This window comes from Lytechinus variegatus, chromosome 12, assembly GCF_018143015.1.
Source record: "Lytechinus variegatus isolate NC3 chromosome 12, Lvar_3.0, whole genome shotgun sequence".
Taxonomy (NCBI): domain Eukaryota; kingdom Metazoa; phylum Echinodermata; class Echinoidea; order Temnopleuroida; family Toxopneustidae; genus Lytechinus; species Lytechinus variegatus.
Genome location: NC_054751.1, coordinates 3,978,779 through 3,994,011, shown reverse-complemented (window position 1 = coordinate 3,994,011; position 15,233 = coordinate 3,978,779). Strand labels below are relative to the sequence as shown.

At 35.7% G+C, this 15,233-nt stretch overlaps 1 protein-coding gene across 1 annotated transcript; it reads left to right on the top strand.

Annotated features, from left to right (window-relative positions):
• The first annotated feature begins 4,805 nt into the window (after positions 1–4,805).
• Positions 4,806–14,774, top strand: LOC121424867. Its single transcript, XM_041620705.1, has 8 exons — positions 4,806–4,958; positions 7,005–7,193; positions 7,719–8,646; positions 8,944–9,037; positions 9,640–9,721; positions 10,137–10,207; positions 11,424–11,660; positions 13,361–14,774. Exons 2-8 carry the CDS (start codon positions 7,009–7,011, stop codon positions 13,414–13,416), a joined length of 1,653 nt encoding a protein of 550 aa, XP_041476639.1. The 5' UTR covers positions 4,806–4,958; positions 7,005–7,008; the 3' UTR covers positions 13,417–14,774.
• Positions 14,775–15,233: the final 459 nt, after the last annotated feature.

Genomic DNA, 15,233 nt, shown 5'->3' with positions numbered 1-15,233 from the left:
TTGAAAATATTATCGTTTAATGGCCCAAAGGACCGACTGTAATAAAATACACTTTGAAATATTGTCAGAGAGTGATTAGTTAGGTGATGTTTATGGTCAGAATTTAGTCATGGCTTCGGGTGAACTTACGCGAACGCGGTCACTTGCTCACGGGGCGAGTCGGCCTGGCAATTTGGTGGAGGGCCGTTACGTGCAGTGCAGCAAGAGCAGAGTTGGGGAGTTAAGTAAAAATACTTTGAAATAAGTAATATGCAACTATTTTTTGTCTTACTCTTATCCCTTTAGATTAATTAGATAAGAGATTAAAATTCTAAAAGATTAAATCCAATTTTAGACAGTGGCAGAACAGAGGGTGCTTTATAATTTAATGGGGGGGGGGGTCGTGCATGCATATGCCCCCAATTCAGAAAAAAAGAGGAAAAAGAGAATCTTGCGAACTTGTTCAATTGGATTTTTGTAACCAAAACATCAAAATTATGCTCATGTCGGTTGCAACTTACTAAATTCTTTTTAAATTTTGCCTGATCGATACGCCATATCGTGTATAACCCCCAATTTTTTTTCGCTCGTTCATGTCGTTACGCCACTGATATAACAGCTAGTTTATGCCAACATTATTTGGTTGCGGGATCAATTCAGCTATAACTAAACATTTATACTTTATGCCTGTTCAACTTCATACAGGTTTAGGCCTGTATTTATGAGATATTTTTAAGATCTATGGGTGCCTTCATTATTTTCATTTTCAATTAAAACAATTATTAATTATGTATTAATTTAGTATTAACCTCCATGATACATTTTATTGTGTTAAATCGTGCCATTTCTGTTATATTAAGCCCTTGTAAAAACATGCTCAGTAGCAGACCCCCTCCCATATATAAACACAATATAAATGTATATAAAATGAATTGACCCCCCCCCCCCCGGCTTCCCTATCGAGGACAAAATGAAAAAAAATCAAAATAATTAACCGCCCCCCTTTGACGAGGCAGCTGTTGGTGGCATGAGTGGCATGATGTCTTCTTTGACTTTTTTGCGTGTAAAAATAATACTGAAGAAATATAGGGGCACTCTAAGTGTCCCCCATGAAAATCAATCTGGATCTGCAAGTGCATGGGGCTGCGCCCTCTCCAACGTCATAACTTCACCATGGCTCCGTAACACAAAGATTAGCGATCAATCGCTAAATGAATTGGCTAATCAAGATCAATGTTACACGTGCATTTGTCGCAAAATACTGACTAAGAACCAATCAGAAGCGTTCTTTCATTTTTGCTATTCATCGTAATAAACCTTTGTGTTACGGAGTCCATATGTTTACGTTCTAGCTCTCATATTTTTCATCTCCCTGATTTTTGGAAGAAAAAAAAAACAAGGCGAAAGAAAAGAGTGAAATAAATCCAATACGATTAATCACAATTTGAGTTGTTTGAAAGAATTATACTTTATTAAATTCTACAACCATGATGAAGAATAAACAGCAATCTTGATAAATTCTGGGGTTTTTTTCAAAAAATAAGAACCAATTAACCTTTTTCTGATTTTTCTGTCACTTTCCACATTTTGAAGAAAAAAAATTAAGTTTTTCATCGACGCCCTGCACTGATGATGAAACTGTATCCCCACTGGGTCCTCTTAACCCCCCCCCCCTCTCTCTCTCCCCCCCCCCCCCCCCCATACAGCGCCTTGCTCATTTCTCTTATCTCACCTTGACCTTAATTAGTTAATCTTAACGATTTGGCGGTACTGTCAAACGTGACTGGTCGCCATCATAGCTTCATCCCCAACAAACACGGAACAAACAATCACAACAATATTCTGGTGTTCGACCCAACATCATTCCGTTCAATACGCGTAAGGCCATACGTGGGCATGCACAAACAACGTGGGTTCTCAAAAACTGACCCGCGTTTGGACTGAAATTGTGATTAAAATAAAAATGTTACAAATATCACAAAAATATGGGTATAATAACGGATATTTGATTAACGGAAAAACATCAATCGCTTATTCATAATAATTCCGGAAAAGATTTGAACGAGGTTTTTATCAATGGTAATCAAGAGGAATTAGTGTATAGATGAATGGCGCTCAACGTTAGCCGGGTGAGGGCGCGCGCCAAATCTGGCCAGAATCTGGCAATATGGCGTCGCCCTTTAAGCTGACGTTGGGTCTATGGCTCGTGCACGTACGTGGCGTGTGTCTTTACCATCCAGCCACACGCGTGTGGTTATATCCAGTTACACCTATCTGTGGATACCGCCACACGCCGCCAGTAATAACAGTAAAACGCGTATGTAGGTCTGACCGTCTATATCACGATCAAAATAACCTAATTTCTTCATTAAATTCTTACATTCTAAACCACTCTGATTTCTTTAAATCGTTTCAATTTCATTCTCACCGTCTTCTTTCCTTGCTTTTCTTGTCTTGTTACAAAAGGCCGCCTGTTAAATAGCAAATTTCCACACTTTTTCTACTTGTGTCGATTCTCTACTGACTCTAGGCTATGTGCGCGTACGTACGAAACTCGGGATTCGTGCATGCTTAACGCTTGGTACAAACTGTGTATGTCTACTAGTACTGCGCTGCGCTAACGCTGTATGGGTCTGCCACCGCGAAGGAAGCCAGAATCGACACAAGTAGAAAAAGAGAATTTGCTGTTAAACAGACAACCGTTTGTAACAAGACAAGAAAAGCAAGGAGAGAAGACAGTGAGAATGAAATTGAAATGATCTAAGGATATCAAAGGGGTTTAGAATGTAAGAATTTAATGAAGAAATGAGGTTATTTTGATCGTGATATAGACGGTCAGACCTACATACCGGTACGTGTTTTACTGTTATTACTGGCGGCGTGTGGTGGTATCCACAGATAGGTGTTCTGGATATAACCACACGCGTGTGGCTGGATGGTAAAGACACACGCGTGTGGCTGTATACACTGCCTTTTTTAAAAGTCATGAAAGTCAAAGAAAAGAAGTGCTTGAATAATTTTTTATAGAAAGCAGATGAAAAGAACAAGAAGAGATGAATAATGGGTATGGGAATAAAAAGGAATAAAATAAAGATAGAAAATAAGAATCTGAGCTGAGTTAAGTCAAGAGTTGAGGGAGAAGTAGAAGAGGAAGAAGAAAAAGTAGAAGAAAAATAAGAGGAAGAAGAAATAGAGGAGAAGAATGTAAAAGTAGAAAATAAGAATCGCTGAGAATGAGAAAGAGAAGAAAAATGAAAATAAAGGTAGAAAATAAGAGTTTGAACTTTGAGGGGGGGGGGGGTGAAAATACCGCCATAGGCCTACTTACATGTATAAACCGTTTACCTGTTGTAGAGCTCTATACTTACTTATATAGTGCTTAACACTTAAGAAATGCTCTACATCAATGCAGTATTTTAATTACCTGGCTTTAGCAGAGCAGCTGTTTTGTGCACTGCGTTTCAATGAATAAATTCCTACCAGGTACCCATTCCCTCCACCTGGGTGCAGCATAATATGGGTAATTTCTTGCTGAAGGAAAACAGGCCAATTAACCAATGCATATATATCAAATGATAGAATGCAGGTAGGGATAAACCTCACACAAATGAAATCTGAAATATTACATGACAATTCCCCCAGTAGATTTGTGTAAGTTAAATGTTACATCCAATTGCCATTGTACAACTTTTGTGACAGACTTGTACTACTGGTTACGACTTAGAATGTTAAATGGTACATTTTAACCTCCATAATTTGGTCAATTGCACAAGTAAAAATATTAAGTCATATCACATGCAATGAGCCAATCCATTGTACTTTGGCCTGCATGTTCCTTTTCATGATTGATATGATATGAAACAGGCTGGAGGGACTGAGATAAGAAACTGTATAAAATTGGAGGTGAATTGGAAAGGCAAGAAAAAGGAGGTTTAAAGTTGAGTATTCTTTTCGAAAATGAGTGTACATGTAGTCCTTAAAGGGAAAGTTCACCCTGAAGAAAACTTTGTTGTAAAAATAGCAGAAAAAATAATAAAATATATTGGTGAAGGTTTGAGGAAAATCCGTTAAAGAGTAAGAAAGTTATTAGAGTTCAAAATTTTGGATTTGTGACGTCATAAACGAGCAGCTGCCCCATGTGTTATGTAACATAAAATGTATGAATTTCAAATTTTGTATGGTTCCTGATGACTTAATTTTGTTTTCTTTTCATGATCTGGTGTGAAATCATTTGTCTATTGATATACAAAAGTTACAGTGAAAACCATTTTCAATTTTCTGAGAAAATGACATTTCATTGATTTTTTACCATTCGCTATGTAGGAATGCTGCTCGCATATGACGTCACAAATCAAATAATTGAAATTCTAATAACTTTTTAATTATTTGATGAATTTTTCTCAAACCTTCGGCAATATTCTTAATTATTTTTTCTGCTATTTTTACAATAAACTTTTTGTCAGGGTGAACTTCCCCTTTAAGAGGACCGTAAACCAGAAGGAGTGGAAAGCTGGGTGGTAGGCAGGCTTGAGTAGGTGAGAGAAGGCTGGCTTGAGTCTGCGAATGGAGTAGTAGCAGGAGAGTAGACTCAATGTTTCCGGCAGGTTGACTGTCCTGAAGACAGACAATTATATCCACATTATAATCTCTGTCCTTCCAAGACTTTACACATGGTGTACCGTAAACCTCTTCCGCGATTGCTCATACCACCATGCAAACCTTCAAACATCATATGAAACGGACTGTTCGTTCTAGGAGATTGAAGCTTACAATGACACGTATAATCATCATCATTAATCTTTCCTCCTCCTAATTCCCTCCTGCAGACTTTCACCTCTACAGGTCCTTGTATTTCCCCCTGTTACAAGCTACTATCGGCTGTTGATCCATAGTACTACCCAAGAGTTTCCTGATCTGTGTAGCTTCAGTATCAGCCAAGGGGACAACAGACGCACTGTCATATGCCCCAAAGTTTATAGGTAAGTTACACTGGCATAGTACAGATAGGGGACATGGGGGTGGCTCTTGTCTCCCCCCATGAAGTTCCATGACCAAGACAAAAGGAAAAGAAAAAAAGAAAATGAAGGGATAGAGTTACAATATTGGGCAAGTCCAAGAAAAGGTCACCCAGAAGGCAAAATTTCATCTTTAATTTAAGAAGTGACCTTTGGTGGAGTAAGAAAGCCTAAATGTTGAATTTTGAAATTTCATTAAGAAAAATGTGATAATATGCATATTTATGCTAATTTTGGGCACCTAATTTGCGTAATTGGTAATATGGGCGTTACGTATGGGACAATTATAAAAACTCATAGAAAATAAAAACAAAATTTGTGAGATTTAGTCATAGGTGGGATATGGACCCCCTAACATCTTAATACTTATGAGGGAAAAAAGTGGTGTCATCTAATTAATTATGCAAATTAGGTCTTGTCCAAGGATGGAATGTCCCATACGTAATATTTTGAGGATTTTTTAAAGTTATTTCTCATAATACAATACTTGTATTGTTGCATCTCTGGGAATTTCTAATTTATAAAGTATGAAAATGTTATACCACAAAAAGTTTCAAAAATAGAGTTTACTTTTTAATTAAAAGTTAATTAAAAATTTGTTACGTATGGGACATTTACACACAATGTCAATGGGGAGATTTGTGTACAAAGTGAATGGAGAAAAAAAAATTTCAAGAGTGCTCTAAATAGTGATTATTTACCTTTTCTTTAGTTTTTAAAGACTGATTTGTTATAAATACTGATTAATGAAAACAATTGAAGCGAAAAAATTGTGAAAATGGAAAAATATGAAAAAATAAAAAAATAGAAATACATAAGAAATTCATGAAACCATGAAAAACAAGAAAAAAATGTTAAAATGGCTAATTTCCTTTTCAATCATATCAAATAATATGTCTCAATAGAACATTTGAAAAGACAGAAACTCCTTGGTTATTTCCATATTTTAAATTATTTCAATTTTTTTAATTATGGGGAAAATTGTGTACGTTCTCTATGGGGACAAAATGTTCCATACGTAACTGTCCCATACGTAACATGTCATTAATTTGTTTAATTAGAGTCTGTAATTAGAGGGATTTGACTTATGACATGAAACTTGCCTTAGATATACTAGAGTACTGTGAATTCTATCACACTAAGTTACAAGTTGTCAAATGAAATACTTTCAGAGAATTCTCAACTTGAAAAAAATGTTTTAAAAATTGTCTTTTTTCTGCGTCCCATACGTAACGGCCCATCTTTTCTCTCAAAAAGGTCAAGGTCATATGTCACCATTTTTTCCATGATTATTGTTCTAGATGTCTACCATCATGAGGGTATTCAATCTAATCAAAGTCAATTAACACTATTTTTCAGGTCATTGAAGCCTCTGAAATGTCCTATACGTAACGCGCGCGAATTCTTGGACTTGCCCTATTATTAAATATTATTATTAAAATGATATTATGAAACATTCCTTCAAAAGTGCGGTTTAAACACATACTTGTCTTAAAGATGTAATCCTCTCACAAGATCACTATTTGTTGTACTGAATACTGTTTGATTTATCTTCAAGATCAATGTATTTTCAAGTATTATTATGCCTCACAAACTTTTTGTAAATATTTGTATTTTTGTGGAACATAATGATTTTTTTAGGTTTGTATTCATTAGTTAGTTTGACTTTCTAAGTATTTTCAAATTGTACATTTATGTACGCCTCAATCATCTGCTTATATTGTCATACCACTGCATGCCTGCCAATCTTGAACAATCATTTATGTAAATGATCATATACATCTCTTTTCTGTGAAATTTATTTTATTTACTTTTTCACTTTTTCACATTGTGTACATTGTCATGACATGCAAAAAAAACTAAACAAATACATAATTGAATAAATAATTAATTAAATAAATAAATAAATTAATAAATTAATTGAATATATAAAGTCCTGTCATTGAACGTTCCCAAGATCTTCACATGTACATTTATTTGAAATCTTCACCCTCTTGATTTTTCTTCCAGGATTATGCCAAACAGTCCTGAGGATACCAGTGTTTCATCCCTGACCCGGAAGAGCTTACCTTCCATCGCAGTTTCTAAGGGGCGGGGTCAACAGACCCCTGGAGGTTTGACCTCTGACCTCAAGGACCATCAGGAGGAGAGTACCTCTGCCACACCTAGGAAGAGAACCACTCCAAGGGACCGCACTACGTAAGTTTGACCTGACATAAAAGTATAAATGATATCAACACTATGATGTTGCCAGCTCTATTATTGTATCGTATGTAATCAATTCATTCTATAAAATTCCTAAAAATATTCAGTACAAGAAAGTCCAGTCCTGAAATGATATTAATTCCATGCAGCCATGAACGATTCATGAACTCATGATCCAGGTATTTTCTTATTTAATTCAGTATAAAGATGCAGGTCAATAGATCAAACCGTCCTTAACTGCCTCCTTTATATCATTAGCTAGTTATTCCTTTCAAAATGTGACTGTTGTTTCCTAATATAAGGTTAGAAACTTAGAATAACTGAGAAAGACATAATAATAATAATAATGATGGTGGCTACTTATATAGCACACAAGTCCACCTTTCGGTGCTCATGGTGCTTCAAGGAAAATAAACACAAAACACAACAGCAATAGAAAACAAACATGAATTCTTTCTGTATGTTGATGATGGAGATGATATTTTATACTGTATTTTTGTTTTCCTTGTACTTTTGCAGGAAAAGGTCAAGACGGCCTGATCAGCAGCTTTATGTCCCCAGGAGAGGGCGGCAAACCAACAACGCATCCCCCGAAAATCTACAGTCTGCAAAACAGGATATTGAAACAAAGAAGCCTGCTCATCAACAGTCAGAAAAACCTATTAGAGTAAATGATCGCTATAATCTATCTGAAGAGAGTGTCGCTTGTCGAGCAGCAAGAGTAGAATCAGATATATCTGTAAGCTCAAAGACACAATTTATTGATGACCTCTGCATCTCGCCCACTGAGCAAGAGAATACATCAGTCAATGATCAGCTTGTAGACCTTGATATTGATCAGTGCGTGCCACCTTCCTCAAGCACAACAAAGTCAGTGTTCACCAGTCCAGGAGCTAAAGAAACAAGTGTTGAATCAGGGAGTGAATGTAGGGAGAGCCATTGTGATGTGGCATTGAGTGTCCCACCTTGTTGTCCCGAGAGAGGAAGTTCTGCTAACAAGATTGTCCAGGAAAGCAATACAGACGGTATCCTGAAGGAGTCACTGGACAGTGTAGCCTGTGATCCTCAACAAGAACAACCTCGGGATACACTGTGTGATAGTAATTGTGTGAAAGATATTGACAGAAATTTTGTTGACGACCAGACTGCAGTTGGACAGTCAGAAAGTGAACTCTGCAACATTGTAGCAGCACAGGACCAAAGACCCTTGCCTAACCAGAGAATAATGGCCGAAGATGCCGCACGTTTGGAATCAACGGATGTGTGTGGCAGTGGTGATGACAGTAGCGGGTCAAGAACAGATAAATCAGCGGAAAGACAGACGATGGAAAGCGAAGGAGGGAAAGAAGAGGTGAAGAAAGGAGATGATGGAGAAGAAGAGGAAGATTCCTGGGATGCCATGTTTGATGAGGAAGGGAACAGCTTAAAGGATGATGAAATCAAAGAGGTAGGATGAGAATGATGGGGTCAAAGGTCATCTAAGGGTCGAGACATCAAAGGTCTCATGCCCATCCTTTTTTGGAAGTCTTTGTTATAAATGTTCTCATTTATTTATATCTGTATCAATTTTGATCATACTTCAAATGAACCTAATACCATATGTGTTTCATAAATGATTAAGATGAAGCATAGTGATTACTGATTGTGCCATAACCGTTGGTAAATGTAATTATCTGTTAACATAACAGTATTTTCTGAAGCCATTCCATAGTAAATCATGTTTGTTGTTATCATTCTATTCTAGATAACAGATGCTGTTGGTGGAGTATCGGTATCGGTTAAAGAACCAGCGCATGATTACTTCAATTTCTCACCCAAAGATACTACTGATTATACCAGTGAGTTAATAGAGTACCAAAGTATGATGTCATCAATTTTCACTTTTTGCATGTCAGTGTTTTTATACCATATTTAGGTAGAGCATGATGAAAATGGGGCTAATTATGTATTCATGAGGTCTTATCTGAGGCCCCATTGGACCCATTCCCACCAAATTTTGGTAGTGGGGGTTTTTCATCATACTTTACCAAAATATGATATCAAAAAACACAAACAAAGATATTGAGATATGGGAATCTAGGGATCTACAGGGCTCTTGCAGCAGTTAGTAGACTTCTGATTGTTAAGTTTTTGTGAGTCATGATTTTGACAAAGTCTTTTTTGTCTCGCCTGAATGAAGTTAGGCAAAGATTTAGATGAGTGCAATTATGTACAGATTCCACTGCACATTGCAGTCAGTCAGGTTAGGAGCAGGGGGTGCTTAGGAGATTGATATAGGCACATGGCATGACTTGACTTGAAGGATGTAGTAAGGCAATAGATGTAGAACCAGATGATGAAGCATGTAGAGGAGAAAAGATGTGGAGGCCTGTGAGTTGCCCTGATCTAAGGTTTATCGATATGTATTTCTTTAATTATTATTATTTTTATTTTTTTACAGAATTGGAGCATGTTGTAGAAGCATATGACTTCCCTGCCGAATTCAAGACCGAAGATCTAGTCATGTCGTTCAATGCATTCAAGTGAGTAATGCTCTCCTTACTGATCTCGATGTTGTTTTTTATTCTAATTACAAAGTTTAAATTTTCTGTAGGTTGCCATTCCATTGTAATGTGTTGTGTTGGGAATGAATTTTGATATTAAACTACCTTTTTGTTTCATTCTTGCAAGTATTATTAGGAACGTAAAGTTGTAGTCAAACATCAAAATAAAGTTCAACTCTATCACAATTGATCAACATTTTCTCTTGTATGTGCATAATACAAGATTCACAGTACTTACAATTATATTATTTCTGTTTTAAGGCAGTAAATGTATATTATGAAAATCTGATCTCACCTCTTATGAAATCACATAAATATATTCATGTAAAATACATGATGGTAAATTTCAAAGGTCTGTGACTGATCTAAAATATCTTTTGTGATTTCATTCTAGGAGCAAAGGATTTGACATCAAATGGGTTGATGACACACATGCCTTGATTGTATTTGCATCAGCACAAGTAGGTGAGTACATTCAGGGGTGGATACAGGATTTTCCAAAAGGGGGGGGGACACATTTCCCCTAGCAAAAAATTCACAAGCAAAAAAAAAAGGTCTTCACTTTCAAAAGGGAGGGGCCACAATACTGTTTTAACATCATTTTTACTATATAAATTTAATAGTGCATCTCAAAGGGGGGGGGGGGGGGGCAGGCCACTTTGATCCCCCCTGGATCCGCCAGTGAGTACATTAACAACTCCTTTTTTCAACAAAAATACTTTCTTTTACTGATCAATGCTTAATGATGGTATCAGAAAAAATCTCCAAAATAGGTTATTTTCAGTCCTTCTCCCAGGGAAAAAAAGAGGAATTAACAAGTAGTAATGAAATTTCAAAGCTTTTGCATTTCTTCTTCATCTGTTTCTTGTCAATGTTGCTTGCTTATAACTAGAGCACTTTGACTACTCAATGCTGGAATACTCCCCAGGGAGTGGAGATTGTTCTCTGCTGGCAAGCCAGAATACAATGACCAGAGCAATGTTATATGTGTAAACTATTAAACGATGTTGTATTGTCCTAATGTGATAGGGGCTTTTGAGAAGATGAATATTTTTATTATCATTATCACTTTTATTATTGTGATTATTATTATTATAACTATTGTACAGGCCTACTTAGCTTGTTGTACGCGAGCAAATGGGAGGCTGAATGACAAACATTCGTACCATTGCATGCAAGACGTACCATCCAAAATGTACCGTTGCACGGCTTTGGGAGGTGACGTCACAATACGATTCAATTCATTGCTCTCAGTAAATGAAGGTTAAATACGCACATAGCTTGCTGGCTACATGCACAATGCTGCCCGAGGTCATGTGTGCTTGTGGGATTTTCTTTTTGCTATAGATACTGCAAGAAAAATCTCACTTTTCCCCGATATTTTCACTAAAGTCTGAGACATTGTACAACACAAATAGCGAATATTCTTATTCGTGCAATGGTGCTAGATTTCACATTCGGTGAAAGAAAAAAAACACTCTATTCAACTATAGCATCTTTCTTTCACCTCATGCGAAATCTCGCACCATCGCACTCATGCCTATTCGCTATTTGTATATTATTTTTTTTATTATAATTTTGTAGAGATGAATTTACATGCAGATTAATAATTTGCTTAAGATATTTGTAAAACCGCTCTCTTTATCTTTGGATAAATCTGTGTCCTTTCTTCCTTCAACAGCTTCCGATGCCCTTTGTCTTCAAAATCCCATGCTGCGGACCCGCCCACTCTGCCTTGCCTCTAAGCAATCCAAACAGAAGGCCAAAGCCACCGTGGAATTCATCCAGCCGTACCGACCACGCCCGGAAACCAGTTCGTTGGCAGCGCGGAGGATGGTATCCAATGCCTTGGGTGTGAAGAGCAATGTCACCAAGGAGCAGAGGGCTGCTGAGAGACAGAAACTCAAGGAAGCAAAAGGTTAGAGATTAAGTTAGATTCATCAGCAATTGATCTTAATCCCATTTGGATTAATCCTAGTTGGTTTTATTCCTTACATCATCTTAAAGGGGAAGTTCACCCTGAAGAAAACTTTGTTGTAAAAATAGCAGAAAAAATAGTAAAAAATATTGGTGAAGGTTTGAGGAAAATCTGTTAAAGGGTAAGAAAGTTATTAGAGTTCAAAATTTGGGATTAGTGACGTCATAAACGAGCAGCTGCCCCATGTGTTATGTAATATAAAATGTATGAATTTTAGATTTTGTATGGTTCCTGATGACTTAATTTTGTTTTCTTTTCATGATCGGGTGTGAAATGATTTGTCTATTGATATACAAAAGTTACAGTGAAAACCATTTTCAATTTTCTGAGAAAATGACATTTTATTGATTTTTTACCATTCGCTATGTAGAAATGCTGCTCGCATATGACGTCACAAATCAAATAATTGAAATTCTAATAACTTTTTAATTATTTGATGAATTTTTCTCAAACCTTCGGCAATATTTTTTATTATTTTTTCTGCTATTTTTACAATAAACTTTTTGTCAGGGTGAACTTCCCCTTTAAAGATAAATACCAGTTGTAATGATCACAAAATGAGTTCGAACAGAGTCCAGTGGTGTTACCACCAAAGTGTTTGTATGTGTATATAAAAAATATGTGCAAAATAGTTATGCAAGAAAATGCGTTTGTTGAAAAATGAGCAAATTAAGAACGGAATTCCATCAAATGTCGGGTCGTTTTCGAAGCAATATTAATACACTGTCCCACATATGCTTTTCTGTGTTCGTGATCATGAGAGTTATCGATTTTGAGCTAAGATTTCATGACTTTACAAAGATAAGTTTACATTAATGTACCAGATCTCAATCTTTAATTAAATGACTTTCTCATGAAATAATAATTGCTGCAGCTACTGTCTTTTACCTTTAAATGTCTTGAAGAGTTGCCACCAGCCACATTTGTTATGGTGGAAATCATTGAATATGGTTTATAAAATTATGAAATACAACATGCCATTCTCATTCATATAGTTTAGTTTCATTGAATATCAAGTTTGAATTTGAATGTCATTATTGTGAGTAAGCTAAGATAAAAATGTTTCCCTTAGAATGAATCTATTGTGGGACTTTCCCTTTTTATGCCAGAACATTGGAATGCGGAAAATGTTAATAAGAATTTGATAAAAGATACTCTGGAGTTCCGAAATCTGTGAGTCTGGCCTAACTATGACTAAATGTGTCTTTGGTGTAAATGTCTACAATTCAGTCATCAATAGATCTCATTCTTTAATTGCCTTGCACTTCTGGTTTTAGACCTTTATTTTCTAATGTTTATCTGGTCAAGCTGGCATTTGGTCCCCTCATCACTTGGTCTAATATCACGATTCACGCATATTTTGAGATTAGTAATATGGAAAATGGACATATTGGAGACGAAGACAAATTAGTGAAAGTTAAAACCTGAAAATGTCAGCATGCTTCATTTACCTATGCATAATTATCAAGGTAAGAATGATGTGCATTATTTTAACATGAAGTTGTAGAGAATCCTTTAGAGTGTAACGTCATCTGTGTCATCTAATCACACATTCCCTGACATTTGATTCCATGAGTTGTTTCTATGAATTTATCATTTTTTTCTATTTTTTTCATTATCCTTATTCTACACACTTCCAGAGCGAAAGAGAGACGAGAAGAAACAGAAGACCGATATATGGGACGGCAATATTTGAGCATTGGCCTTCTACTTCCTGGCCATGTTTCATGTTTTTTTAGCAATGGCAAGTTCCACTCTACTTTTTATTAGCTTTTGAATTACTCCAGTAGCCAGTAGCAATTTGTCATATACATGTATGTTGATTCTTTGTGAAACCAGGCCCGAGAAATTGTGTTCTTTTTATTTTTTTGCATTGCATTTTGGGCACTTCCATAAAATATGTGCATCCAACCTCTTCATGTATGTATGTTGGACCATACAGAAATGACTTGTCTGTGTTATTTAGTACTTATGGAGATGTTGGAATGCTCTCTTATTATTATGGATTGTTAGTAAAGTGGAGAATTATGGGAAATGGAGGCTGGTCATACAAATAGGTTGATTTATTATATGTAAATGCTCATTAAATACCTGGTAATATCCATTGGCAGGATGTACCCATGTATATCTGCAACTCTTAACACAATGGCATAATACTCGTGACTTTTTATGCTATGTTAAACATGGATTTAGGCCAGCCTTGGAAAACACATTTTTAGGCCATGGAAAGCATCATTTTGTGTACAAAAATTGCAAATTCTACTGTTTTAAATAAAATTTATATGGCAATTCTGAATACTGTCCCTTTCTTTGATGTTGATGTTTGCAAAAAAAAAAAATATATTCTCATTATAATATTTGCTTTGATTTACTTGTTTTACTCAAACTTTTTAGATGATCAATCTACCTGGTTTCACTCTTGATTCAATGTAATTATTAACAGGATTGGTATATGTTCCTCAATTTTGAATATCTTACAGAGTTATTTATAAATTTACAATTTCGAGTTTCTTATAGAATTATTTATAAATTCAGTTTTCAATCTTTGGGCTAATATATGGATACATGTCCATTTGCCAAGATGCTTTGAGTAGTTCTTTTCACTTAGGAAATATTGATTTATTTATGAAAAAATAGTTATGTAATTGCATTTTTTTGGGAAGTATTATGTAATTGTATAACATGCATGATGCATTCATTGGTAGTTCACTAAGATACATAATATACTATTTGAGGATAAATAGCAACCTGAAATTTCTTCATCTATTAATTTAGAAAATATTTTCAGGAAAGATAGGTTGTTGAAGAAGGTTCCATACACATTTTTTTTTTTTGGGGGGGGCGGGGTGTAGGGAGCTATCTTTTTTTTTCAGAGGTAAGTCAGGTGTAGTTTCATTGCAAATGTTTTTACCAGTCAAGGCAAGTCAAGGTCCATTTTACCCCAGGAGTAAGGTTTATTTCATGGAAAAAGATATGATGCATGAACTTGTACAATGGTGCAAATTTTGCAATTTTTTACATGCATTCGTGTATGGAATTTCATGGTAATCTGTTTTATATTTTGTATGGTTTTGGTCTAACAGCACAGGCTGTATGATTCAGCCATTCGGACCTCGATTTCAGTATTTATGGGTCAATTTTGTAGTTCCAATTTATTGAATGATTTATGTTTAAATTTCGCAGAATGGAAATGAATTACCTCATTAAGAGTTACATGAATTATTGACCAAATGGCATCGAGAAGTTACTCTATACTAAAAATACATATGCATGTAAAGTTGAAGTTGTAGAGAATATGATATGTTATGTTATTTTTCAAAATTAAGTTCAGCAATGTTCAATTTTCATAGTTAAGTTACACCAAAATTTAAAGCATTATGCAGAAAGACACTAAGACATGCCTATTTATTTGTTAACACTCCTATAGGAATCAGTTGGTCCCTGAGCAGAGTATATGGGAATCAGCAAATTGATGTCCTTAAATGATGAAGGTATTAGGAAGATTAACCCTCT

Coding starts and splice junctions, on each gene's coding strand:
- LOC121424867 (XM_041620705.1), top strand. CDS start 7,009: ATGCCAAACAGTCCTGAGGATACCAGTGTTTCATCCCTGACCCGGAAG. Junction 7,194..7,718: donor ACTCCAAGGGACCGCACTAC/GTAAGTTTGACC, acceptor GTACTTTTGCAG/GAAAAGGTCAAGACGGCCTG. Junction 8,647..8,943: donor AGGATGATGAAATCAAAGAG/GTAGGATGAGAA, acceptor ATTCTATTCTAG/ATAACAGATGCTGTTGGTGG.